General features: G+C 41.1%; 3 protein-coding genes across 8 annotated transcripts in view; 1 reads left to right on the top strand and 2 right to left on the bottom strand.

Moving 5' to 3' along the window:
* The window catches only part of NETO2 (neuropilin and tolloid like 2), a 51197-nt gene extending 48434 nt beyond the window's left edge, over nucleotides 1–2763 (bottom strand). For 3 of the 4 annotated variants that reach the window (XM_043526053.1, XM_037877757.2, XM_037877758.2), the window contains exon 1: nucleotides 1418–1859. In XM_043526053.1, the coding sequence (XP_043381988.1) occupies nucleotides 1418–1451 (34 nt within the window). In that variant the 5' untranslated portion in view covers nucleotides 1452–1859. Of the gene's footprint in view, nucleotides 1–1417 lie in introns of all 4 variants that reach the window. The other variant, XM_037877755.2, reaches the window with a different exon arrangement.
* Nucleotides 1–20062, top strand: part of LOC102947665 (borealin-2) — a 208130-nt gene that overhangs the window by 164893 nt on the left and 23175 nt on the right. The window lies entirely within an intron of this gene.
* Nucleotides 8316–20062, bottom strand: part of ITFG1 (integrin alpha FG-GAP repeat containing 1) — a 208605-nt gene continuing 196858 nt past the window's right edge. For 2 of the 3 annotated variants that reach the window (XR_005222226.2, XR_005222227.2), the window contains 2 exons: nucleotides 19809–19983; nucleotides 12252–12363 (listed from right to left, as the gene is read on the bottom strand). Coding sequence is in view for 1 of the 3 variants with exons in the window: in XM_027822134.3 (XP_027677935.2) it covers nucleotides 9601–9660; nucleotides 12246–12363 (178 nt within the window). In the remaining 2 variants the exon portion in view is untranslated. Of the gene's footprint in view, nucleotides 9661–12245; nucleotides 12364–19808; nucleotides 19984–20062 lie in introns of those variants that run through there. The other variant, XM_027822134.3, reaches the window with a different exon arrangement.

Below are 20062 nucleotides of genomic sequence, written 5' to 3'. Positions count from 1 at the left end.
GCAGAAGAATGTTAATGTAATAATTAAACAAAATACATTACATTAAAGACAAAACATGATATTTGCAATAAATATTTACCTAGATGTAGAGGGAAGTAAATGAGAAATAATTTAGTTTGCCAAAACAACTGTAGTGTAAGAAAAAGAACTGCATGTGATATGTACGTATTTTGGGTTTACAATAGACTTCTTTGCAACTTTCATATCGTAGATCATCACTACACAAGAGATATTACTTTCCACCTACAGTATCTGCCTTTGTGTTTTACCCTGTTTCAAGCAAGCAAACATTCCTAAACAGTATTTCCTAACAAAATGTTCTATCATTTAAACAAAGGATCAAAGGCTCCCGGATGGTTCAAATCAGCTATTGCTACAAAAGATACAGAATGCTGCAAATTATCTGTGAGGCAAAGTTAACTGTCAGGTCTGGCTTCATATAAAATAAACCTTCCTCCCCACTGTCGAGATACATAAGTCATGCTATCACAGACACTGAGATGCTCAGATAAGGAGCCTGGTCCTAAACCTTTACCTCTGAACATGGAGGAGTAAAACTGAAGAGGAAGCCAAAACGAAGGTGGATCAGGAGGCAGACAGAACTGGGTAGTTTGTGACACTCTACTGATTGTGTGTTATTTTGCTAAAACCAGATCTTGCGCTAACAAGATAAATACCTGACCAGAGAGACACAGCGTGTTGGAGTGTTAGCAAAGCAGGAGTAGTTTAGTGGGAAAAGGAGAAATATGGAGTTCTTGATTTTCCTCAGAGCCATACTGTGCATTTCAGCAGTCACTGTTACCATAACCGTCCCTCTGGTCACCCCCACACCCACCCACTCAGCAGAATAAAGGCAGCCGGCATCTGGCAGGGCTTCTGGATGTGTCCAGAGATGGTCCCTTCCCCACCACTCCCTATCCTGTTCTCATATAGCCACATATTCAGAAGTGGTCACTCCTTTGAGGGCGTCCAAGCTCCGACCGCGGGGCCCGATTTTCAGAGCTGCTGAGCACCCACAGCTGCCCCCAGCTTCAGCCGGAACTGCAGGCACTCAGCACCCTGAAGAGCCAGGCACTGGTGTTTCCCGCCGGGCCCCCAACAGCAGCAAAAGCCACTGGGCTGGGGGTGCCCTGAATACTCAGCTCTCCGCCCACCTGGGCTCAGGACGAAGCCTCATCCCAGCTCGGAGAGCAGATAGCTGGAAAGGGGAGAACCAAACGCCCGGGGACCAACCAGCGTCCGGAGCAGGATCTTGCTCTGGAGCGGCCGCCCAGACGCTGCTCCCGAAGAGGCGAGGAGATCTAGAGCGTGCGCAGCCCCCGGGCCCGGGGAGCCGAGGGAGAGGGCGCGGCCGTCCCGGGGGTTGGCGCAGGTGCCGCCGCCCGTCCCCACGCTCTTCCCGCCGCGGGGCTCCTACCTTCCAGCACCGAGCAGAGTTTGTCCAGGGCCATCTTCTCTCCCGCGCGCGGCGGGGACGGCACGTCCCTGCCGCTCCTGGCCCAGGACCGAGCGCCGGGGTGGCAGCGAGTCAGAGGCGAGGCATAGCCACGTCCGCGGGGAGCCGGGGGCGCCGGAGCGCAGCAGCTGGGGAGCTGCCCGGTGGCTGGTGCAGCTGGGCGGGTTCAGGTCTCCGCCCTGGCCATGGCCGGTGCCCCGGGCTCAGGGGAGCCGCCCCGCTAGGAGCGAGCTCAGCCAAACCCCTCCGAGCCTGGAGCCTTCGCTGTCGCCGCGCTCAGTCCCATCGAGCGGGGGGTGTGGGAGGAGGCTGCCGCCGCACAGAGTGCCGGGGCGCGCTGCTCCCCCCCGGCTCCGCAGCTCCCGGTTCGGCTGCAGCCGCTCACTGAAGCTCATTTAAAGGGGGGGGTGGGTGTTTGCCGGAATGAGCCGCTTGTACGCATGTTCCCTCCCCCCCCCGCCTCGCCAGCGGGGCCGCTCCCCTCAGAGCCCGCCCGGGCAGGGGGCGCCCCACACCGGGCTAGCGGGAGGAAGGCAGCGGGTGCGAGGGGCGGGAACGGAGAGCTGAGAGGAGGACGAGGGGAGGCTCCCGGCGGGCACGTCCCAGCCCTGGGGCACGCACAGGTGCCGGCAGCCCTGGCCCGCTCCCAGGGATTTCTCCGTTCCTGGGGAGGGCCGTGGGGAGCCCGGCACGGGCGGTGAGGGGGAGAATGTGCTGGGCCCGCCGCTGGGGAGCCCGCGGTGAGGCAGGAGCTCGCTTGCCTCCTCCCTCCCCAATTGGCCGGAGTCCCTGCCAAAGCGAAGGGCGGTGTCCGTTCAGGGTGGAGCAGGAGCAGCTCCTTGGCGCCCGGTAGCTGCAGAAAAGCCGCGTCAGCTGTTCGGGGAGGCAGCGTGTGGCCGGCTCGGCCCGCTCCATTGTGCCGCCTGCAGCGTCGGGGCCGGGAAGAGCCCCGCGCACGCCGCTGCCTGGCGGGGAGTGACGGCTAAAATGGAGCGATGGTTTTACATGGAGTTAATAAAAAGGCGCACTTAGCTGGCTGCCTGGCTCCGACTCCCCGCTCTCGGGCTAGCTGGCGGGGGGGAGCTGTTAGGGAAGGGGGGAGAAGAATCTCCTCAGGCAGCGAGGAAGGCAGGGGGCTGGAAGGCACTTTCGTCGAAGCAGGAACATGATTATGGCTCTCAGCTGAGCGGGGAAACCGCGGGTCGTAGGATCAAAGCCTGGCCAGCAGAGAGACCTGCCCTGTGTCTACAAACTCTGCTTGGTTGAGTGATCGCAATGGACGTGTTGGGCCGTTTCAGGCTTGTGGTGCTGAGCTTTTTTAAACAAATGATGGAGACATGAAATGGCACGTAGCGTGTTTCCACCCCAGCCACTCACGGCTCGGAGGATGGGCACAGCTGTGAAGGGTTAGATTAGTAACGGGCTGTAAGTACTCCTCATATGCGCGCAAGTGCTTTCTCAGGTGGGCAGCTGGGCGGCACATGTAAATTCATTTAGTCGTTTTCCGTCTTCTTCAAATGTCACAAGTGAAATAAATTAATTGGGGGTGTCTCCGCCTAGTTCACAGTGGACGTTTGCCTTCGTTCCAAAAGTACCCCACTGTTTGGTGTGCTTGACAACCATTTGTTCAGGATCCGCAAGTAGTGGAATAACAGGACTCTATCAGGTCATAGATATGTGGAGAACCTTGCCTCAAAACAGTTGCTAGTTACTGCAAGTTTTCTTTTGTTTTTATGAGCATAACATATCCTCCCCTTGGCTGTTAGATTCTCCCCTTAGAGGTTTCCCACTATTGCTGCTTGTCCTTGCAAATTTGCTACTATATTTTGTGCCATATCAGACTACAGGTGATATGTCTATCACGTTTAAAATTAGCATCTGGTCCCTTTAGTCAAAACAAAAATAGCATTATCAGTTCCTAGAGACTGTTTAGTTCAATATTTGCATTTTTTTTCCAATGGCAACCGATGCAGTAGTGTATTGTGTTGCAGTTCTAAACTTCAAAGTAGTCAAGAGCACCCTACCCTTGGTCCCTTCCTGCATTTCACCTGTCAGTGTTCCAGTACCTTATGCAGCAATTTGGAACTGACTTCAGAGCTAATAAATCTAGCAAACTTCCTGTAAATTAGATGGACACTTGCAACTGTTGTATTTTACATATATTTTGTACATATGTAGTAGTAGGATTTAAAATTATATAAAATACAAACATAAAATCCTAGTACTACTACATATATTCACTAGACACACAGAGAAACATTATAGATTTAAATCTTACAATGTTTTTGGTTTTTTTCCTAATGTTTCAGTTAATTTAATGGTTCATTAGGTCAGCAGCCCCTGTTATCAAAGGTCAGAGCCTTCTTTTAGCTTATTGGATATGTTTCAATATGTTTAGTCTACCTGATACTGTCAGTTATAGCTAGTAGGGCTGGAACAGTCATTGAGTGGTAGACCAGTCACGAATAACACAGAAGTGCTTACAAAGTGGTGGCAGTGCAATAGGTGGCACTCTTCCCTCTGAACAGTATTGCTCTCCTGTCCAGCACAGAGGTGAGGGTCACTGTATTACTGGAGGGGCCATCTGATGAGACTTAAAACTATAATCTTTACGGTTTCTGGTCATTAAAGATTCCATATCAATGTTATAGGAATAGGGTTGTTAAACTTGGTGCACTGACCAAATTTCAAATCACATCCTTATATTTTGCTTACTCAAAATTTCCTTTCAGAGTGGTAGCCCTGTTAGTCTGTATCAGCAAAAAGAACGAGGAGTACTTGTGGCATCTTAGAGACTAACAAGTGGGTTTTAGCCCACGAAAGCTTATGCTCAAATAAATTTGTTAGTCTCTAAGGTGCCACAAGTACTCCTTGTTCTTTTTTCAAAATTTCCTTGCAATTTCAGAGTGATATATTAATTGCAGTACATGATAAGCAGTGATACCAATCAGATAGGTTGGGGGGAATGCTCCCCCTGCAAATTTTTTCAACTTGCTCAAAGTTCCATAAGTGGCAGAGCCAAAGGGGCCATACCCCAACCACTTTAAAGCAATGGCTTCATACTAGTTCAGTACAGCTGTTGCTGGAGAGGTCAGGAGTGTTGCTCCTGCTATGTGGTCATAAGACCACTGAAATTTGACTTGGCTGTCTCTCCATCCAGACAGAGGGGTGGCTGGCCAGATTTCAGTGAATGGCAGTGCGACTTGGTGCGACAGGGGGTCACAATGCAACTCTAATTTGGCCGGCCACCTCTCTGTCCAAACAGAGGGGCAGCTGGGCCAAACAGTGTTGCAAGCCGGTGCACAGGTAGTCTGTTTCTTTAGGGTGGAGAGCGTGCAGGGGAGTCTATTGAGAACTTGTCTCTTAGTGGTACCAGTACCAGCCCATGCACTGTGTGGATAAGAGAGAGGGGAGACTCTCCCTCTGAGGAGACCAGAGGAGCCTGCAAGAGGAGGGAGGGATGAGTAGGGATCGGAATGGGGTCCCTGATGGGAGGGGGGCTGGGAATGGAATTCTCCCCCTTCCAACAAATATCTGAATTGGCACCACTGGTCAAAATTGGTGTGCAGATTTTTCTATTAATTATTTAATTGCTGTTCCATTTCAGCAGTGGGTGAATTGATTCCTACATATCCATCTTATGCACATATTTTATAGAGTGGTAGTGTGAGACTCAGTTCTACAGTGTAAAGTCACTGTAAAAATGGCCCCTTCTTATTCAGCAGATCTGCTCTCTGCATGTCTGCTGACTTAGTGACAAAAAGTATTCACCATGTTAACCTTGCAAAATTCACACTGCTACAAGAAAATATGGATTCTATTCCTGTTTGTGCATTAACAATATTTTTATGCAATTTACAACCCCAGGTCTAAAATATGACTATCCCATTGACCAGGTCTAAGTGAGCCAGAATTTTGTGGGATTGCATTGATGTAACTTCAGCAATGGGTTGCAGAGATATAACTGAAAGCAAAATTTGGCTTGCAGCATCTTTATTACTGGTGATGATGCACAAGAAATAAAGAAACCATCTTGATTCTCAATCTCAGTTTGAGTTTGCACTTAGGAAAACATCTATTTATTTGTCAGCTGTCCTGCAACAGCTAGTGATGAGAAAAAACACAACAAAGATCCCATGCTTTAATTAGCCAAACCTAGAACTGTGAAGCACAGGCTCTACTGTGGCCAACTCAATGCAAACCTGAACTTGTTTTTGGCACTACAGTGATGGATACTATAGGAATATTTAAACTAAACAGAGTAAACTTGATCTAGAAGTCAGAGACAAACATGCCCCCCCCCATGATGCCAGTTCATAGTATTATTACAGCAGAAGCATACTTTAGTAGTGAATTTGTTGAACTTCTCATTCTATGATTAAAGGTGCTATAAATGTGCAATGTACTACAGCTAAATTCTGCAAACACTATTGAAGTTAGTGGGACTACTCATGTTTGTGAAGTTAAGCAGAAGCATTTGCAGGATCAGACTAATGGCACAGTTGTAGCAGCTGCTGAGCTATAATAAAAGGCTGTCTTGCTTTTGCATTAAAACTGATTTTGTGCCGCCTCTCTTCCAAATGCCCCTACCCTAAAATTGCCAGAAGTCCTCTGTTTCAAATTTGCTTTGAGTTCTGCTTTGTTTTTGTTGTAATAGTGTTTGAAATAATGTTAGAGGCATGCTGAGTAGCAGATGGGTGCCTGTTTATTTTATAAATCACCAATAGTCTATAGCCAGTGGACAATTTTGGACCACATTTGAAGTGCTTAGGATATTCTGTGTTTTATGCTAGGCACATACAAAAATAGGTATTAATCATAGAGAGTTGGAGAGGAGTTGGGAACTTGTTTAGTGATGCAGAACTATTTTATTGTCTGGGCTTGTTTGACAGACTATAAATGGCTTGTATGAAAATTTGTAGTGAGATACAGCCCCCAAATATGAGATGTTAGAGGCCCTTGTGTTTTCCATCTGCTATCATAATGTAAACATATTTAATGTCATGTTGAAAAAGTTATTCAGTGTAGAGTTAGGAACATCACAATTTAGCCAACTTCCTAAGTCTCACAGAGGCCTCCGGCAATCCTTAGAAAGTTTGCCAGACAGTTGGCCGAGTTGCAGTGCCCCCACATGCATACTCTCTGTCACATAAAGCTTTACGGGATCATTGCTCCTAGCCTGCATACACATAGCCAGAACTGTACCTGAGAACAAACATTGAGACTTCAGGACAGGTTTATCTCATTAGCGACTTACTTTCCATTTTACATTGGTTGAGTGAGTCCATCCTTCTTTATGGTTAAATGTCATCCACAGAAAAATAAATACTTTTCCAGGTTTGAAGGCAATCATTCCCCTCTCCTCAGTAGAATTTAATGTGTCACTGATTACACGTGCCTTAGGCCCAGAATGAGCCCAGCTCCTCCTCGGCCCAGCTCATAAAATGTGGGCAATAATGTAGAAACAAAGGTTAGTGTATGGGATCATGTATACTTGGCATCATAATTTTTTTAAATAATGGTTTAAAGAGATCTACGGGTATTTATAAATCCATGTATAAAACTAATCATTGTGGTTAATATTTTTAAAGTGACACATGAAAATTGTATTCCAGCATCTTCTCCAAATTTATAGCCCCAATAAGAAAAAAATGTTGTAGAGAAGAATGGAGGATGGCAGTGGTACAGTCAGCAAACCACTGTAGTGGCTTTTCCCAATTTAAGATGTCTTGTAGCTGTAGATCTCTTTAAACCATTATAAAAAAAGTCTTTATCCAAAAATAACACCACCTAAAGGGAAAATGGAGCAGCAGGCGCAATTAGTTGTTGGGGAGAAATTAACTGTTGCATTCTGGGAGATGAGAACAATGAAGACTCATGTTTATTTCAGCAACCATTTGTCAGCTGGCTAGTTGACGGTTTCTGCATAGGTGAGATTTCACATTGAAGAAGCCTCCAGCTAGCATTGTTCACCACGGTTGAGTATTGTGGATGTGTTCTGAAAGTTTATATAGTTAGAACAAGTTCTCACCACCCAGTTACTGTGAAGAGCACTTGGAAATACACGTTCTAATTACAGTCACATCCTTGATCTTACTGTTAGTGATGGCAATTTTGCTGAAAATTTTTGTTTTTGACACCTGCAGTATGGAAAGCCTAAGTAAGGTAATAAACATCTTATTGTAACTTAATGTTTAACAATAAAACAGTATTTAATACTGATATGTAATGCTTAGAATGTATTGTTCATTATCATTATAGGGAAAGCTGTGTGTTGCAACTAGAATCTGTTGCATAATAAAGCTTTTTATTAGAAAAGCTTTAGTCTGTTTACAAATAAAACTTTAAAAACAATCTGAGTATAAACTGATGCAATATTGGATTATTGAGTGTGCAAAATATCCTGAAACAAAATCTAAGAGAGGCATAGAACTGACTCATTCAACTCATTGAGATGTTCATTAAGAAACTGACCAGTACACATGGGAGATGTCAGATTACCTTATATATACACACATACACAAGTAGCTGGTACCAGTGAAAGCTTCACAGACTGGTAGAAGTATATCATGGATGGTTCTCCTCCTCTTGTATGAGAGCTCATTTTTAAGTGTCATGACAGTTACAGAAATAAATTATTCTAACCATGATTTACGATGGACATAATCAGTTCAGTTTACCAGCCCTGTTTTCCTCTACTAACAGCTCAATGTTGACAGGTGAATATAGTATCAGAGGTTAATGGGTGACAACAGATTATGGGGCAGTGACCACTCATACAGTGAAACAGACCAACAAGGCTATAATATAAAGATAGCACCAACGATAATATTTGTTTGCACTTAAGCAACAAACATGCTTGATTTAATAAACATTTATTATGAATGCACGTTAACAGATTTAAATATACAGTGAATCATGTAAATGCAAACCATTTTAAGAACAAAGGAAAACTGTATTACATAAAACAAAAGCATGATTGTTTCAGGGAACATGTATTACCATTGCTGCAGTCTGATCTGGATGATGGAAAGCTATCGACATTTTGAATATACAGAACTGAGCTTCTCTTCAGACATAATCATCACTCTCTTCCTACAGAATTTGGGGACAGTAGCATAACATGCCCTCAAGTAAGAAGTTTACATCAAGGACTTGATATGAACCATAGAATACCTCAGCCCTTAATAATGAATGGCCTTTGGGGTGGAAACAGGCAGGCCAAACATAGGACTCAACCCCAGTCTCCCTTACAGGTTTTTCTATAAGCTTCCCCCCAAGAAAATCAAATTCCATTCATAATCTTGATGGCTATTTGCTTTCATAATTAAATTTAAGTATAGTCACATCGATATACATCAATACTCAAGCAAAATTCTTCTGATCACATCCATTCTAGGAAGGCATAATTTTTACATATTTTGGATTATGATGATTAATTTCTGTATAAACTTAGGTTTTATTTATTTTTTAAAATTTGAATGCTTCACGCCTAGAACTAATATACATCAACAGTACAGATGTCCGATGATTAGTTATTTGGCTTTTAGCTTTGTAGATTTAATTTAGTCATTCAGTAAATAAATTCTCATCTAACTATTGCATGTAAGGATTAAAACAAAGGAAAAAAGATCTAGACACTTTAGATCAAGCACCCCAAGAGTACAGTTATAGTAATTGATGTAAAATGTCTCATCTGATAATCTGCATTAGGTTCATTTACAGACATATAATTTATATTGCAGAAATGACAATACCAATTCCAGTGGCACTAAAGGATTCTTCTCAGTGAAATGCTAACTTTATTTACACGTTACTTCTTTTCCGTCAAATGTTGTACTGGAACAAGTGGCAGTATGTAAACATTGGAACAAATGCAAAAAAATCCCTTACTAAGAAAAATAAATTGACAGTGTTGTTAAATAAAGGCCAATAACTGCTAGTATATACAAATTGTTTACTGAAAGCTCATATTGAGACATTCAGGTATGATTTTAGTGCTTTTCAAATAAATACCAAATAATGCAACATGTACAAATAACACACTAACAATACCCCAGCTCCCCCAATCTCCTTTACAAGTTGGAATTTCGTATTTTGATTAAGCAAATGAATAGCAGCTCCTTCATAGATATTAAGGCATGTTACATAGCATCAAAATGGAACCGATGGGCTTCTTGTCGTTTCTCTCGGTCATCTGCTTTCTGAAAAATAAACCATAACACTTTATAGAATACAAGAAACAGTATAGCACATACCTTGCATTCTAATAGAAAATTAGTTGTCAAATGCCATAGAATGGCTGCTTTTTCAACTCTGTCATTCAACAGAAGACAAAAAGCTAACTAACTGCCTCAACAATTAATACTTAATAGGTGTCAGTTTATAATAGCAATAATCTGCTCAAAATTGGCTGCTGCCGTTAATGATGAGATGTTTTAGTATTAATGACCCAATGCTTTGGGTTATTCTAATGAACGTTTTTTTTCAAGGATTATTGCTTAAGTGGTTAAATGAAAAATGCTTCTTAGTGTGCTTTTATGTCATCTGCCTTGTAAAAGATGATAAATATTATGAGGAATGGTGAATTGGCTCTGAAGCAACCACACGTGGTCCCAGGTCTTGTAATTTAAGAACTAGATTATTTTAAAATTACTGTTAAGAGAACCAAAATTGAAAAATTTGATAAAAGGGACAGTAAGACTGTAGCAATTCAACCAATAATAGCATTAAGAACTGCAGATGAAAAATTGGGGCTCCACTTTGTTTGTGGGCATATGCATGTGTATAAACAGTGAACAGCTGGGAAGGTAAATACATTTCTTTCCTTATTTGAGTGCTATACATGCAGATCTGTCAAAACAACAGTGTTACTGATGTGTGTGTTTATGGATAAATAAGGAGAGTATTCAGCTTGTACCTATATCTGTATGGTCTCTAGTTACATGTAGTAATTTTCCATGTATTTTATTTCCTCTCTCCAGTCCAGAATATTTTACCTATGTACTTCTTTCCAGGGTTTACTAATGTTGGATTAACTTTACTGGGAACTGAGATTAGCCTTATGTGACAAATAAACTGTTTGTCTGCAGCTACAGAGTCCTAACAACATTTCTAACATATACACGAGCAAGCAATGAATCGCTCTTTCAATTTATCTGACTTGCAAAATTCTTCCTGCTTGCTACTTGAGGCTAATACTTTTATTTTTAAGAGTGAGTAAAATATTGTTGTTGGTTTGTCACCATCATGACATAGGCATGTGCCTGAGCTGGTAACCTTTCACAACAATTTTACTAGGTATCTATGCTATATCTCTCTCTCTATTTCTATAATGAAAACTAGGTTGTGGGAAACATGATATCACCTGCTCTGGCTCCATTCCAAAGATTTCGTTGTCACAGACCACACAAGTGTACAATTGGGCACCCTACTGGATTGTGTTCTACTGGATTTTGCTGTTTTAGTCTTCTGTGACAGGCTTACAGTTCTCAGTGTAGTTAAAGCATCCCCCACTTTAAAAACAATTTCCATTCAGTTGTGTTCTCTCTTTCTTTCATGCATTCTGAAAGTGTTAAAGACGATTTCTGAATTGACAATAATAATACTGATAGTTAAGTTTTAAAGTGCTGTCTATGTAATCTGATTAACCATCACATTATTCCTATGTGGTATCATGATCACTATATAGATGGGAAAACCAAATCAGAGTGTCTGAGTGATTTGCTCACACAGCAGGGCAAAGGGAGGCTGAGAATGCAGGAGTTCCAGGATCCTTGCTCATCTGACACCTATCTGAATGTTTAACTGGCCTCTTAGTTCACAAACACTGCCAGGCATACCAAGTCAAAAATGCAGTAATTTTATTTGATAGCTGTAATTACGGTATGCTAGGTAGCAGCACTTATTGGCTATCCTGCCAGTTGAATATTATTGTGCACTGAGAGTGGTTAAGAAAAATGGGACCACTTTTCTTTTGTGACATGAAAGAATCCTCTCAAAATGCTTCTTCAAATCAATGAATTTCTATACACTGTAGTGTATTTCAGCTATATACAACAAAACAGCCAGTATGTCCATGATAAAACCACACACACTGTCTTAAATGTTAATGTTAGTACAGTCAGTGAGGACACAAAATGACAAGGGATGTTTCCCTTCTCTCTGAATTACCAGCAGAACTAAAGAGTAAGCTGTAAGTAAGGGTAAGCTGGGGGTTTACATTTAGTTTTATTTCCAGACTCATTCCTTTAAATTCTGATCAAAGGCTGAGAGTGCAAGATATTCATCCTGGATATGAACTAGGGTGACCAGGTGCCCCATTTTATAGGGACAGTCCTGATATTCTGGCCTTTGTCTTATATAGGCACCTTTTACCCCCCACCCCTGTCCTGATTTTTCACACTTGCTGTCTGGTCACCCTAATATGAACTGAACATTTTCCATTTAGTTATGAATTATGGTTTTCCCTGAACTATCAACACTTACCTGTTACTGCCAAATTTCCATTTTTATGACTCAGAATTAAAACTAAATACCAAATATCTGTTTCTAAGGTTTCAATAAATCCTAAATTATCCTAATTTTGTGAACAATAATAAAGTCTGATACCTTTCAGGTATGAGAGGATTGTTATAGATTGATGAATTTAGTGAATACCCCCCAAAACTTTTCAAACTGAAAAACACTGTTCAAAACAACACAGCTTAGGGCATATATTAAAATATTAGGAAGTTTAAAGTACAGTAAAGATACATCTAGAAAATCACTTCCACTTAATTAAGCTTACCTTTTCTTGCCAGTGCAATATGCCAATTATTGCTAAGATAAAAACACAGACTCCAATTAGGGCTATAGCTGTGAGCAGCACAATGTTACTTGGGGTCAGGTACAGCTTGGCACTCCAGCTACACAGAAGAGGAGAAGCAAAGGAAACCTCAGTCACTCTTCATTAGGAGAAAGAGTAGATTCAATAGAGATTATGTTTACAAAAATATAAAGGTAGTACGGTGACCCACAAAAGCCAGGGGCTTTACTGAAAGACCTCCCCTAATAATGTTTACTTACAAATATAGGGTTTAATATCATTGCCATTTCCAACTAATGCCATCTCTAAGCTTAGTTTCTATTGAACTACTCACAGAAGTGCTATGGTTAGCCGCAGGGACTGACTCTTTCATTTAGGCACTCCTTAACGTGGCACTTCTTTTGCAGTGGGCATGGAAGGGAGCAAAATAAAATGCACAGGATAAGCCTCCAAAAAAGCCGTGCCTGAGACTTAGGTGAAGGGAAAAGAGCAGGGAAACAGTCCACCTGGCATGCTGCCTCTTCTGCCAAGAAAGCCCCTTTGCTGCAACACAGCACTGCAGGGGACTTGGGGAGCAGTCATTGTACATTTCCATCAGTCATCTGCATATCTACACTGTTCAGAAATTAATGCTGCATTAAATTCCTCTCTGTGCCTACATAAGTATCAGAACCCACTGTGCAGGCATGGCAAGGACAGCCAATGACAGCTGTGCTTCCAGGGAAAAAGAGAGGCCAGGCAGCATCATGGAGGGTCATCACACTGTAGAGTAGTACTTCATTTCCTTGTAGATAATGAAGTGGGGGTTCCATAGGGTACGGATGCCTTGCTTCCTGTCTCCTCCAAAAAATCCTGCATTTGGAGTGGAAATTTATAAAGTCGTCTGCCTGACAAACTTTGTGGAGTTTCCTGAGTGCTCTTGGTTTTACTCCATCAGGGAACAATGTGACTTTAAATCAGGTTACAACAGGGCATTTCTATGAGATACAGAAATAGCAACAATTTCAGTGTTTGTGACAAACATCTTTGCACATCCCATACTAGTAGAGTGTATTAAGAGACAAAGTTACTTAGTCTTTCTAATCTGTTTTATTCCACTTTTTTGTACTTGGGTATTCATAACAATTGATTTTAAATCATGTAGTAAGTACCTTATGCACAGTACGCTACGGACTATGAAACTAGAAAGATTTTTCACATCAGAATAATTTTTAACATTGATAATAAAGGAGTTTAGGATCCAGAAAGCTTACTCCTGAGCTGTGGCACATTTCTGCGCCATTAAAGACTACGTCCAAAAATATAGTTTTATTGGTTTCATATCCATCAGATGTGCCAGTGTGATATGGTGTTTTATGAAAACCAACCCTACTGATCATAGGGAGTTAATAAACAAGATGTCAGTACAGTCAGATAAGGCTGTAAGATAACTATAGCCAATCAAATGTCATCTCATTCTTTCCTTGAAGTACAAATTGTTTGATATTGATTTTACTTAAGTATTTCAGCAAAATTAGCTGCAAGTGTCTCATTTGTGGTGATGGGATATAATGTTTTCAACCTGCAAACATAAAAATGTTAGCGTTTTAGAGAGCTGACATATTAGGCACAATCTACAGAATTTCTGTAAAAACAGATGGATTCACAAGAAACTGCATCCCTCCCTATCCTGCAGCTCTCCGGCACCTTCCCCTTAGGGGGCAATTTATCAGCCTCCCTGATGCCCTTTTCTGACTTTGTCTATGGGAGGGGTGATCTGGGCTTGCGATGTAAAGTCCACATCTGCAGTATGGTTAGCTTAAGTAGTTCATTTCCTGCATGTCCAAATATTAACACAAAACCCTCTGAGCCATAGGTCCCTGCATCCAAAAATCTCAAGGCACTTCACAGCCATTTATTTAGCCTCATACCTTTTTTATCTATAAACAGAGGCACAGATTTGTTAAGTTTTTGTAACTTTAACTACTACTTGGATCTTTTAAAAATATTTAAGTTATTTTGAAGAAAGATAAACTCAAGCCCATCACAAGTTCGTCATATTTTCAAATAGGAATAATCCACCTTTAAAGCTCACATCATTTTAAACATTCAGCTCAAACTTTGTGACCAAATAAGACACTGCCATTCAGGCCTGACCTTCCACTCTCTGCTTCAAACTCCAGTGGCAAAATCTTCTAACGTATGTATTACTGCTTACCTCTTATTATATATGCTTAAAAGTACAGCATTTTTTGTTTCTTTTAAATATTACATGATCGTTGCATGTAGTAGTTCAGTGCATATCTTATTTTTTTAAGTGACTCGCTCAAAGGCCTATAGTCAGTCAGTGCCAAAACTGGGATTATAATCCAGGAGTCCTGACTCCTCGTCCCCTGCTTTAACCTAGACATACAGTCTCTATGTAACCAATACTGCATTAAGAATCAAAGGCAACTCTTTCTCTCTCATGTTTAGAGAACTGTTGTGTTTTCATTTAAAAGTTTAAAGTTAAGATTCTTCTAACAAGCAGCAATTAAATATAGACCCCTTTTTGGATTAAATCAAAATTTATTGACCAATGAGGTCAGTCTCTGTAGTCAATAAACCTTGAAATAGACTGAAAAATGAAACCAATGTGTATTTTATTTCTAAATAAATTTGCAGAAAACATTCCTTCAGAAACACAAGGGGGGCAAATAAAAGTGCCTAAGAGGCTGGTTGTAGCTGAAAGTGGTACAATAGAATTTATAAAAATATCAATGGCAGTGAGAGTGTATAGAAAATTAATTATTGCTAATTTGAAGAACAGTACCCTTGCATTACTCGCTTTGTCAATGAGATTTTATTTTTAAACAGGATTCCTAATATGTTTACAATTTTTGTATTTGGAGATGTGCGCATGTATTGTTGGCATGGGTGACTAAGTGCTGGCCACAGCCCCAGTTCAGCAAAGTACTTAAGAATGTGTCAAATTTTAAGCATGTCAATCGATTAATACATTTTAAGGCTGGAAGAGACTATCATCATCATCATCTAATCTGACTTCATGTACAACATAGTTCATAGAATTTCACCCAGTAATTCCTGCATCAATTTCTGTTTGCACTAATGTGTAATAATCTTTTAGAAAAATATCTAAGTGTACTGCAAGGCAGGCTGTCTTTCTAAAGAGATATGGTCTGTCTCACTGAGAAGTTAGGGGCTTTATGTAGAAATCACTGGGGAAGTTCTATCACCTGTGTTATACAGGCTGTAATGGCCCCTTCTGGCTTTAAAATCTATGAATCCTTCCAGACCTTCTACTACAGGACTACTCACATGCTTAAACTTAGACAAATGCTTAAGTAGCTTGCCAAACTGGGGTCTATTTGCATAAACTGCTCAATATTCTCCTATTTGGAGTATTAAAATAAGCACTTGTGTAAGTCTACGTAGAGAGATGAATTGAGTTGCCCAGAGTCACCAGCAGGGCAATGCCAGAGCTGGTAATGAAACTCAGCTATTCTGAGTCCCAGTCCAGTGAGCTATTAGGTCCCATTGAATTGAGTCAAGAAGCAAGTAATTTACCTGACTTCTTATTCTGGCACCATTTGTAGGCTAGCCAGTAAGAATCAACCAATTTTAAAATAGTTTCTAACGCAGCTTATAAAATTAAGGAGATAGCCAAACAGATCATAGTGTTATCCTTGAGGAAATCCCATGGTCCAGTTACACATTTTTTAAAAAAAGGGCAAAAGTGTCTTTTATATACTTTATATAATAGACTGACCACTCAATTAAAAATTTAAGTCAGTCATATCTGCTAATATACAATGAATATTTGGTATCCTACAGATAATATTATATTGCATAGAAGTACAGATAGAAAGAAAAATGGATCTTTTAATACGTGAAGTACACATAGGCCTAATGCTACCCACTCCATCCAAACACCCAGAACTAAGGAGAGGTTCAGATCCAGAGCTGGACATATTGCTCATGCCTATCTCAGATTTGAACTCTTGGGGTGAGAAGACTTCCATCTATTTTTAATGATAGCAATGGAGCACATGGAAGGCCAAATTTCCAAAACAGGGTACAACTGGTGGACCTACCCAAGACGTGCACACACCCATTGTGGTTTATAAAAAAAAGTACAACTGTGGGTATAAACAAGCAAATGTAGTAATTGTGTAGCTAGACTCTAAGGTCCTGCACCTGCAGTGGGCCTGTTTGTGGTGCACATGTGGGGTTTTACAAGTGCACAGATTTAACTTTGAAGCCTTATGAGGATGATTATGTATCAGTCAGCACTGTTCTATATTTCACTGCTGATCAATGCAGCTACTCTGGAAATGAGGGTGACTCCTGAGTAGTAACCTTTCCCCCTGGGATTTGACCCGTCTGTTCTCAACCCATTGTGCTTAGCACTGAAATTTTGGCCCTTGATGTTTGGGCTTTGTTCACCCAATCTTAAAAATGTTTTGGCTTTAAGAGACAGGGAAGGGAACTTTTATTATGGAGAAGGATTAGGGAGAAAAGTCTGATGACAAGGGTCAAATTTGTCAGAAAAGGGGGATATTAAGCTCCACTCAATTGCAGAATAGCTGGATGTTTCACCTAAATTGATCATCAGTGAAATAGTAAAGTGTAAACTATAAATCTTCATTAGGATTCAAAGTTAAAATCCCATTGAGATGAATTAAGCAGTTCTCTCTAAAGTGGTATTGTTCAGTTTGACTGGCTGCAGACTTGAGAGAACAGACCATTTTGTCCTGATAATTTGTATATTTGAAGAGAATAGAGGATTCATTCCTTAGGCAATTTCTTCCTATTTTATTATGTTACTGGAGGAAAGAATCAATTCTGTCAATAGAAGAATGGATTAATATCCTTAATGCCTGTTTATCATTGGAAAAGGCTATTCAGAGAGAACGAGGATTCACTGGGACTTTTGAGAAAATGTGGAAGTACTGCTTGGGGATTTAAGGAATCTGAAAAGGATTTAAATACAAATTAGGATTGCACCCCGTATACTTCTCTAGGCTGTAGAAATAATTTTTTTTTAAAGGGGTTTCTTTCCTGTTTAGGAATATCACGTGTGTAAAGTCTGTTCTTCCCTTATTTTTGTAGAGGACATCCTTGATGTGTCAGAGCAGCTGCACTGTGTGCACTCCCATCTTAACTGAAAGCAAAAGTACAGAGGGATGCGCTTGAATCTGTATGTTTGACTCCGTAATAAACACTTCCTTTCTCCAAAATGTTAGTCACTGAAGTTATACAAGAAAGTTTTAAACAGCCTGACTAAAATCATCTTCCTCTCAACTGCTCATCTTCTCCTCTCTTGATGCATGATATCATTTCACTCGTTTTTCCCATCATCAAAACCTCCAGTCATGGGGTGTGACTGGAGCTCAAGAAGACATTCCCAAGCTGTCTTTAATTTAGCTATCTCGGATCCTGGAGCAGTTAAGTCCACACAGAATCCTGGTTAATTACTTGTAGGGCTAGTCTGCACTAAAGCACATGCTGGTGCAGCTTCAGTGCTTTGGGACATCAGGTAGCTAGATTACAGCTAGCTCAGGTATGTCACCTTGAGCTGCAATCATGCTATTTAAATGAAATCTGGATATAATCTTAGGAAATGTCTATGTGTAGTGAAAGTTTTGAATATGTATATTTCTCCTGTTTTCACATAATCTCCAATATTGAGTTTCACCTATTGTCAGTCTACAGTGTCCATATCTGCATGTGTTTCCTCTATGAGAAAACTAAACCCAATAATTTGAAAGCAAGAGGATTTAGAGAGATTTCTGTACATGGGAATCTTTAAAATACATAAGGCTAGAATGTTAAATCTTATTCACCTGACTGATGTTATTCTTGTGCTTAATCGCTAACGCAACATAGTTTATATAAAAGGGATGTCACATCTCATCTCTTCTCATATTTGATTCTACAGTAAAGTTATAATGCTGAAATTGTGATACAAGAATAATTTCATTATATATAAAATTGACTTCACTGCAAGATCAAGCAGAAGAGAAAGCAAGAATGTGACTAATAAAGACTTTATTATGAGTAGGGATCTACTAAATTCGCAGCCGTGAAAATCACATCACAGAACGTGAAATCTGGTGTCTGGCTGCCCGGATCTGAAGGCAGAGTGGAGAACAGCTGTTGCTGGCCGGGTACCCAGCTCTGAAGGCAGCTCTGTAGCCAGCAGTAGCGGAGAAATAAGGGTGGCATGATATGGCCACCAGCAGCTGCTGCTCTCCGCTCTTCAATACCTCTGCTGCTGCTGGCGGCATTGCTGCCTGCAGAGCTGGGCGCCCGGGCAGCAGCTGCAGGTTTCCCACCGCTCAGCTTCAGGCAGTGCCACTGTCAGCAGCAGCAGTGGAGAAGTAAGGATGGCAATACCACAACCCCCGAATAGGCTTGCAACCCCTTTTTGGGTCAGGGCCCCAGTCTGAGAAATGCTGTGGAGAAATCACACATTTTTCATGGGTTGGTCACAGTATAAATAGCAAATTTCACGGATGTGTTACACATCTGCGAAATGTGCTATTTATGTCGTGACCAATCTGGGAAAAATGTGTGATTTCTCCGTGATTTAAGTAGACCCCCTAATTATGACAGATATATTCAATAACAGCAAAAGTAGCACAGAAAAGTGCTGGCCAAGTTCAGGTTTTTGGTATAAATGTTTTTATTCTAAATTGATTTCAGTATGAAAGTCCTCCTCCAAGGAACCCTCTGACCCTTAGCTACAGGAAAATACATGTATCCATGGCAACACACACCATGTGTTGAAGGACTGAATAGAACCTTTGTATCTAACTGGACACACTGAATGTATATCTGATGAAACCAAAAAAAGCCTATTTTCCCCATGACCACGCTTGCTACTTTGTCAAAAAGAAAGTTGGCAGGTATGTTTTCATTTATTGGAAAATACTTAATGGATGCTCACTGTAAATATATAAAACATTTATGCAAATACCTGTATGTTCAATAATTTAAAGAGAAAATACCAATATTACAATAGTGTGAAATGCGCAATATATTTTAAATTTGACTGTCATGATCCACAAAAGGAAATAAAGCTATATGCTTATTTACAAGAATCTCTCATACAGATGAGGGAATATGTACACATATTCCACATAAACATGTACACATATTCTCTCTCCATCTGCCTACTCCCCGACAATTTAGCAATGGTCACAAATGAACACATCTATAATATACCAAGTATGACACACTGCCAATATCCTGTAATAGCCTGAACAAACTTTATCTTAATTCCATAAAGTTTATTGAATTAAGTTAAACCTGACTGAATTAGGGTCAATACTTTGGGGTACATTGTATAAAAAATGTAATTGTGTGTTATTGTGGCATTGTATGTACCTTCTCTAGTAGGGAAAGGGGGATGCTAATGTACTTCCTCCGTTATCAGTCCTTTGAAGCCACCCACCTGGAGAGGTTTGCACATACTTGTTCAAACTGGAATCTCCAGGGACCAGACAAAGCAATGGTTTTTGGACAAACAGCCTGGTTTTAAATTGGCTCAGGGTCTTCTACCTGATACAGCAAACGGACAGGATCCCTGGTCCATGGAGGGCTCTGATCCTTTGGGGAGGATTGGAAGGACAGGGCCTCCTGAGGCCTCATGAGACTGAGTCTTGTTCTGAGCTGAAGCTGTGATGAACTTGTAACCACAAGGAATCCCCCTTATGTGGGGTTTGAAGGACAGCTCCTGTAAGAATCCATGTTAGGATTGGGGTGAACTCTGGTAAGCTTATTAGCACGCATATAGGTTATTTTATTGTTTTCAC

Source organism: Chelonia mydas, chromosome 12 (genome assembly GCF_015237465.2).
Source record: "Chelonia mydas isolate rCheMyd1 chromosome 12, rCheMyd1.pri.v2, whole genome shotgun sequence".
NCBI lineage: Eukaryota > Metazoa > Chordata > Testudines > Cheloniidae > Chelonia > Chelonia mydas.
This window is presented reverse-complemented; position numbering and strand designations above follow the sequence as displayed.